This window comes from Quercus robur, chromosome 7 (genome assembly GCF_932294415.1).
Source record: "Quercus robur chromosome 7, dhQueRobu3.1, whole genome shotgun sequence".
In the NCBI taxonomy this organism is placed as follows: Eukaryota; Viridiplantae; Streptophyta; class Magnoliopsida; order Fagales; family Fagaceae; genus Quercus; species Quercus robur.
This window is the reverse complement of record NC_065540.1, coordinates 5,973,657-5,981,889: the sequence shown is the minus strand read 5'-3', so window position 1 is coordinate 5,981,889 and position 8,233 is coordinate 5,973,657. Positions and strand designations below refer to the sequence as shown.

At 32.4% G+C, this 8,233-nt stretch overlaps 1 protein-coding gene across 1 annotated transcript; it reads left to right on the top strand.

The window, feature by feature from the left end:
- The first annotated feature begins 2,166 nt into the window (after positions 1-2,166).
- Positions 2,167-7,893, top strand: LOC126691924 (probable pectate lyase 12). Its single transcript, XM_050387262.1, has 5 exons — positions 2,167-2,543; positions 2,812-3,272; positions 5,262-5,704; positions 6,625-6,833; positions 7,609-7,893. The coding sequence occupies exons 1-5, from the start codon at positions 2,413-2,415 to the stop codon at positions 7,799-7,801; spliced, it is 1,437 nt and encodes a 478-aa protein (XP_050243219.1). The 5' UTR covers positions 2,167-2,412; the 3' UTR covers positions 7,802-7,893.
- Positions 7,894-8,233: the final 340 nt, after the last annotated feature.

Genomic DNA, 8,233 nt, shown 5'->3' with positions numbered 1-8,233 from the left:
CAATTCTTGTCAAAGCAGGATTCCATTAAATCCCAGTTATGGGCTGCAGTTACCTTTCAGTTTTTTTTTTGTTTTTTGTTTTTTTTTTTAATTTCGAAATTAAAAAAAAAAGAAGTCTGTAAAAATGAAAAAATAAGAAAGAAAGAACATTTAAGGCCCTTACCTGAAACCAAAACCGAGGAATCACAACATACTGCAAGTGAATGGCACCACCACGTGATCCTAAAAGCCTGTTGCTACAATCTGGTGAGATCTACAATTTGATGAACCCACCTCTCCAACAGCAAAAGTAATAAAGATGCTAAAAAAAAATTCAAAAATGTGTTCCCCTTCTGAAAACCGAGTGATTCCTCGGTTTTTGATTTCAGGTAAGGGTCAAGCATCATTTAGAGCTTTGTAAGTGAGCGTGAAGTCTTCGGAAGTGGTTTGAACCATAGTCATGCTTTTCTCTGCTTGTATTGACAGTCTGCTATATAGTGCTTCAGAGAAGTAATAGCCCACTCGCTCGGTTGGATCTCCGTGTTCTGAAACAGATTTTCTGATTGCAATCAGTGTCTTCACGGCTCGATCGGGTTCGGATTCTGCTAAACGAGCACAATCAAGAAGCTTTCTAAGAAGCGGGTGCGGACTCGATTTCAGGTGAGCTAGATGAGACTCCAGCGACTTTGTTTTTGTGTAGGCTTGGTTGTCCTAGGTTAGCTGGCTTGGCGTCTTTAGCTACTGCCGGTGGAGACGGAGGTTGTGGTTGTGGTGGTGGTGGTGGGGTCCATGATGGGACTTGAGGAAGGTTGGGACTCTTCTGAGAATCAGAGAATATGACTCGGTTAAGATCAAACGGTGGAGAGCAACGGACACTGAGTCGACTCGGGCAAGTGGTGAACGGATCAGCACCGTAGATCCCAAAATTAGCATTGTTATGCCACCGTAGATTCCAGACTCAAAAACGTGTTCCCCTTCAATGTTTTGTTTTGTTTTATGTTTTATGTTTTTGTTTTTTTTAAATTCCCAAATTAAAATATAAGAAAAATGAAAGTTAACGGCAGCCGGGGTTTAACGGAATTCTACGTTAACAAAAATTGAAAATTAGAGAATCGAACTGACAAAACTGAAAGTTAAAGAATGGAAAAGAAAAAGAGTGAAAATTAGAGAGTCAGTTTTGTATTTTTACCAATTTTTTAAATTTAGGGATAAAAAACAAATTTTTAGTAAAACTTTGGGATAAAAATAATGTTTTACCCTTAAAAATAATTAGTTCCTAGAATTGCTTTAATATGTTTGGTTAAAAGTTTTGTAACTATTTTTTTAGAAGAAATTTTTTGTAATTTAATTGACATTTTTTAATGTTTTCAACATAACATTCTCCATGCAATTATCCCATTATTATTATTTTAAAATGTGGTTTTTGTTTGGATAAACTTATCACAAATATTATTTTATTTTTACCTGACTTTAAGCAAATAGGTAGATAAGCTCCCAAAAATTATTTAGACCAATAATTTATAGTTTTGGATCAATTTTTATAGCCTCACTTTAAAAAAGAAAGTATATTTTTAATATATATTCAATGTGAATGAAAATAAACTCATCCAAATTAAACTCAAATTCAGGGTTAAAGCATCCTCGAGACCAATCTGATTCTCATAGAAAAGTGTTTCGCTACAGTATAGAGATACTTTTTCAGTTTTCTGTGTTCCTTCCCCTTTTATCACTGATAGGTGAGAGCATCTCCAACAGGTTATGGATAACCAAAATATGAAGAGTGGAGCCGGAAAAAACCAGGAAAAGAGTGCTCCAACGGTCTCTCTAAAACTCAATTATCTTTTTGCTAATGAACAGTAGCTCATCAGCCCTCATCAGTTACTGTTTATTCTTCAAATCTTTATTTTCATTATAATAATTAGGTATTGAATAAAAAAATATTGGAAGATGTGTAGTTGTTAAAAAAATAAATAAATAAATAATAACTAAAGAAATAATATTTAAATGAGATAGAGAATGAGATAGAGAGTTTGTTGAAAAGTGTATTTGAAAAAGTTGGTAAATAAAGGTAAAAGTCACTGTTTATTCTTCAAATAGTACAAAATTTTGCTGGTTCTGCTGGAGATGCTCTGGGTTATCACAAAAGTAGCTTATAAAAGAGGAATGAAACGGCATTATAAGGGTTACTGTGATACAGAGCTGAGCAAGTGAGTGAGAAGATACTAGCGAATAGTGATCATCTTCTTAATTCACTACTGTACATTCTAATTAATTTCTAATTACTATGTATCATTTAACTTGTTACTTGTTAATGACAGATTTTTCAGCTTAATAATGCTTACTAAAAACTGGTGAGCGTACATTTTAGAACAAAAAAAGGAAAAAGAAATTTCTGATAGTGAAGCAACACAAAACTTGGTTCTGCAGCTAAAAATGCTCCCAAGGACCTGCATTGTCCTAATTTCTCTTCTCTGTCAATTTTCTCCACTTGGTAGAGCAATGCTCAACCTTACTCTTCCTGGTCAACATCCCAACCCCGAAGCTGTTGTCCAAGAAGTTCACAGGTATATAGTTCTGAGGCCTTTGGTTCTGTTTCCAACTCTTTTCTAGGCTTATAATGTGAACTACTACTCACTTTGTTAGTTTTTATGTACTGGGTTGTTCTGCATTTTGTGTATTTCAACTTTCTCCTGCTAGATCTGGGTCATTTTGCATTTCTTTTAACTTCATTCTTGAGTTGCTCTCACTTCTTAAGTAACTAGTTTGTTTGACCTTTTTAGGACTAAAGTTTGATTTTTGTTGTAATTAGTTTGTTTCTTTCTTTTGCTACAGGAAGGTAAATGCTTCTATAGCAAGAAGGGAAATGCTACAAGTCTCTCAGAAAGACCAGGCCACATGCCAAACAGGGAACCCCATAGATGACTGTTGGAAATGTGACCCAAATTGGGCCAACAACAGGCAGAGACTAGCAGATTGTGCAATTGGGTTTGGCCAATATGCTGTCGGTGGCAAGAATGGTGAATTCTACCTTGTCACTGACTCCTCAGACGATGATGCTGTGAATCCTAAGCCAGGCACGCTAAGATATGCAGTGATTCAGACTGAGCCTCTATGGATTGTGTTTCCCAGCAACATGCTCATTAAGCTGTCTCAGGAGCTCATCTTTAATAGCTACAAGACTCTTGATGGTCGAGGGGCTAATGTGCACATTGTGGGTGGTGGGTGCATTACTCTCCAGTTTATAAGCAATGTCATTATACACAACATTCATATCCACCATTGTCATCCGTCAGGTTAGAAAATTCTTTCTGGAATTTTTTCTTCAAAATCTGGCTTGAGTCTGATATTTTTGTATGTGGATGATACTATTCCACAGTTTTTGACCTTTTTTGAGAAGTTTTAAAGTTGAAAATATTGCTGTCCTACTCCTACACACTTGGTAAACGAATGGAAAGTGTTACTCAGATTCTCATAATGGTTATTTATTATTTCTTTAATGAAAGATTTTTTTTTTCTTTTTTTCATAAATCACTCACATAAACTTCATGTCTTTAATAATGTAGTTTTTCTTTAACAAAAAAAAAAAAAAGTGTTGTTTCTCTATTTATTTTTAATTTTTACATGTATTTTGGTAAGACAGTACAGTGTCATAAATCATTCACATAATTCATGTCTTTGTTATAAATGAAGATGCAAAATACTGCCGCGCATGTAGGCGAGTTGGTATCTAGATTTCCTAATGACCTGTTGCTCGGGGGATCAATCCCCCACACTTATCTAGCAAAAAATGAAGATGCAAAATGTAACCCTTCTGCATGCATAACAATTAACAACATATTCATAAAAAAAAAAAATAATAAACACAATAAAAAATATGTAAGAAAGAAAAAATAAATTGAGAAAATACAACTTACCTATTTTTTATATGAGCTTTTAAAGTTTGGATTAAAACAAAATAAGAAAAATTCCCTTCAAACTATCTTATTTCAAATCAAAGCAAAAATTATCATATTTGTCCATTCAATGAAACATGCTTCTCACAGATACGTGAGATCGATATCATCATATGATTGTGAGACGTCTGTAGGGGTGCCACCCCTAGACGTCTGCTCCATGGAGCGAATGATGAAAAAAAAAAAAAAAAAATCTCCCGCTCTCAAATAAATATTTTTATTATTCATTGCTATCGTCATGAATAGTTCACGACCATGAGGCAGTAAAAGCAACAATTTTCACCTCTCTTTTTTTTTTTTCTTTTTTTTTTTTTTTGTTGGCTAATACAATTTTCACCTCTCTAACAAATTTTGTCCCATGCGATTTTATTTCAAACTTTTTTCTTGGAGAAACCCTTTTTTTTGTCCCATCCGATTTTATTTCAAACTAGTTACTGAGCATGATGACTTTTAGCCAATCCCATTACTAGATGGATTTTCCGTAGGGCAATGATTGACACCCAAACTTGACAAATATGCATTAAATGGGACCTGTGAATTGGGGTTTCCTACTCCTACCAAACTTATTAATAAAGGTTTTTTTTTTTTTTTTTTTTTTTTTTTTACAAAATAAAATTTTTACTTTAAACTAATTTAAGTGTCTATGTGTGTGAAACTTCTTCCTGGATATTTGAACTCTGATTCTTACCCCTACACCTCACAAGTATTTATACTTATAAAATGATCACTGCACCAAATATGCGCGGTGGTATTAATAAAGGCTTAATTACTACAATAATAAAGATCTCTTTTGTTTTTATTTTTATTTTTATTTTTTTGCAATTAAAATGCAAATGTGACTCTTTAAATTTTTAAATTTCAATTCATTTCAGTCATTTAGTTTTGTTTTCTTTTTATTTAAGCCCTTTAATTTCAAGTTTATTCCTCAACTTCTATTAAATATTTTTTTAAAATGAAAAATATTTATCAATCATTAATTAAAATTTTTAATATAATAAATTAAAAAAAATTGTACAATTAACCATAACATTTAACAGAAACTAATGAAAAAAACTTTAATGGGATAAACTTAAAACTAAAAGAATTGATATGAACAAAAATAAAGTTAGAGAACCGAAGTAAACTTTGCTAAACACAGAGAATAAATTTTACATTTTAGCTTTTTTTTTTTTTTTTTTTTTTCGAAAAATTATAATTCGACAGTATATAGAAATGATGTCGATCTTTATAATTCGATAGTGTAGAAATGATTATGTCACGGTATTGTTGAAAGTAAAATTCTAAATTTCAAACCTGAAATGATATATTATTCCCTCAACAATGTTGCAGGTGACACTAACGTGCGGTCGAGCCCAACCCACTACGGCTACCGCACAAAATCAGACGGCGATGGGATCTCGATCTTTGGATCTAAAGACATATGGATAGATCACTGTTCCCTCTCACACTGCAAAGATGGGCTGATTGATGCAGTAATGGGGTCCACAGGGATCACAATATCAAACAATTATTTCTCGCATCACAATGAGGTGATGTTGTTGGGCCACAGCGATGACTATTTGCCAGACACAGGAATGCAAGTGACCATAGCATTCAATCACTTTGGTGAAAAATTGGTGCAGAGAATGCCAAGGTGTAGACGTGGCTACATCCATGTGGTTAACAATGATTACACTCAGTGGGAGATGTATGCTATTGGTGGGAGTGGTAACCCTACCATTAATAGCCAAGGCAATCGCTACACCGCTCCTCTTGATCCCAATGCCAAGGAGGTAGTATTGTTTTACCTTTTGTTTTTGTATTTAAATCAAATCAAATTTTAGACTGATTTGATAAAAATCAAACAAATTAATCAATCATGCAAATCAATCAATCATGGACAAGTATAATTTACTTTCAGAAGAGGAAAATTTTTTAAGTACTTTTTTGGAGAACAGAAAATTGTCAATTAATTAATTTTTAGGAATTAATCTTAAAAGAGTGTCAATTAGTTAGTTTTTAGGAATTGTCAATTAGTTAGTTTTAAGAGTATCTAAGAATTACTCTTAGAAGAGTATTTATTTCAATTATGAGATGTACACATTTTTCCAAGGAAAAAAAAAAACACACTTGTCAATTATTTAGTTTTTTGGAATTATTTTAGCTAAGAATAAAAACATACTTTTTAATAATTAATTGATTTTTAGACATGAGTTGAATTGGAATATTGGACTTGATATAGATATAACACATGTTTTCAAAAAATTAGTGATCTTGTATCACATTTAGTAAACTAGAACATTGGAGAGAAGTTTGCCCTTCAAAATATAAATTCAAAATGTTTGTGTGTAATATATTAATATGTTAATCAATTGTTTAACTTTATTATTTTGGAAGAATTTGTTTATTTTTGATAATTGAAAATGGGTGATTTGAATCTAGACGTTTTGTTTATAAATACCAATTCTCTTGACATTTAAATTATTTTTTTTCAAAAACATTATTTAATGAAGTACAAATATTTCTAAACATATATAGCAACAACACTCGATGTACAAGACCAAAAACCTCAACTGTTATAATAAATGAAAACGATGATTTGAAATATAATTCTCCTAATAAAGGAGTTCAGACAATATCATTGAGTTATAAAAATCTTTATGATGGGTCTATGCATTTATACAATTTTTAACATGCCTACATATGCGAGCAGGTAACGAAGCGAGTGGACACGGAGGAAGGAAAATGGAAGGGATGGAATTGGAGGACAGATGGGGATATAATGGTGAACGGAGCAATATTTGTGGCCTCAGGTCAGGGTGTAGAGGTTAAGTACGAGAAGGCTTATAGCGTGGAGCCCAAATCAGCCGTGCTTATTGACCAGCTCACTATGCATGCCGGCGCCCTTGGAGTTGGTGGCAGGTTTGTAAATTTCTTCTCTTTTTGCTTCTTTTCTCTTTATTTCTTCTTTTATCTTTTTTTTTTTTCTCACTTTTTCTTTTTCTTTTTCTTTTTCTCTCTTTTTTTTTCTTTTACTTTTACTTTTGGTCAATTATGATGATTTCCTTTACTGTTCAATTGTCACATATGGTCCCCAAGAAATTAGAAAATTTAGAAAGTGTATGTTTTCACCAAAAAAGAAGAAGAAGAAAGTGTATGTCTTTATTGGACTGCTTTACCCAAATTCAATATTGAGGCCCAAAGTATTTGCATGTTAACCCATGCCTGTTTTAGATGGGCTGATTTCAAAACCGAAAGTAGAGGCCCAAATACTATATTCAACAGGAATTACTTATATTTGTTAAATTATTTATCTTGTTATATTTTAATAAAGTAGCATACTTTTATTATCTTTGTATGATTTTATTAAAACATTATAAAAAAGACTAATTAAGTATTTAATATATTTACTATCTGCTTTTTTTTGTCAATGTTTGGCTATATTTTCAGAAAAATAAATAACAAAATCATTTTTTCTCATTATTAGAATGTGAAATAATTTAATATATATGTGTGTATTTACTTTTTTAAGTATGATATGTAATTTAATTTCAATCCTTGCAACACAATTTCTGACTTATGTGCTGATTTTCGCACTCTTTAAATGTGATTGACGTAGCTATTATAGACTTAAAGTATGTGATAAAAATGAATACAAATTAAGCAAAATTTTTCTAACGTATGGATAAACAAGCAGGGACAACAACTTGGGAATGTGGAGTACAGGACCCAATGGTGGTGGAACAGGTTTAGATTCAGGCCCAGATTACACGGATGACTGGTCGGGAAGCAGTGGGCCGCTGTTACCCTCTACTTCGACTTTCTTATCCCTTTTGATTGCATTATCATGTTTGTTATTTTATAAAATACCTCCCACTTTTATGTTATAACAGGAAATTCAGTTGTGATTTTTATTCTCAATTAAAACCATGGTGTGATCAAAAGTCTCGTATTCAATGAAGATGTCCAAGGTTCAAATTCTCCCCCTTTATTGTTGAGACTTTCAAATTATCAAAAAAATAAAAATCAATGTGATCGCAAGACTCTCAACACAAAGCAATGACATATCTATGATAAGATATTTCATAATTGTTTATATATTAGTCAAGATCTTGGGAGATGGGAATTAGCTCACCCCTACAAAATATACGATCATATCCAATGAAATCCACACCATCTAAAGTATCACAAGCTACCAAACAAAAACCTGAAAATTATCCAACTGAGACAAGAAAGAATGAAAACTCTAATAAATTCAAAGAAGGATTCTTTACTCATTAATATGATAATCCATATAGGATTGATATCGGGTCGGGTAGGGT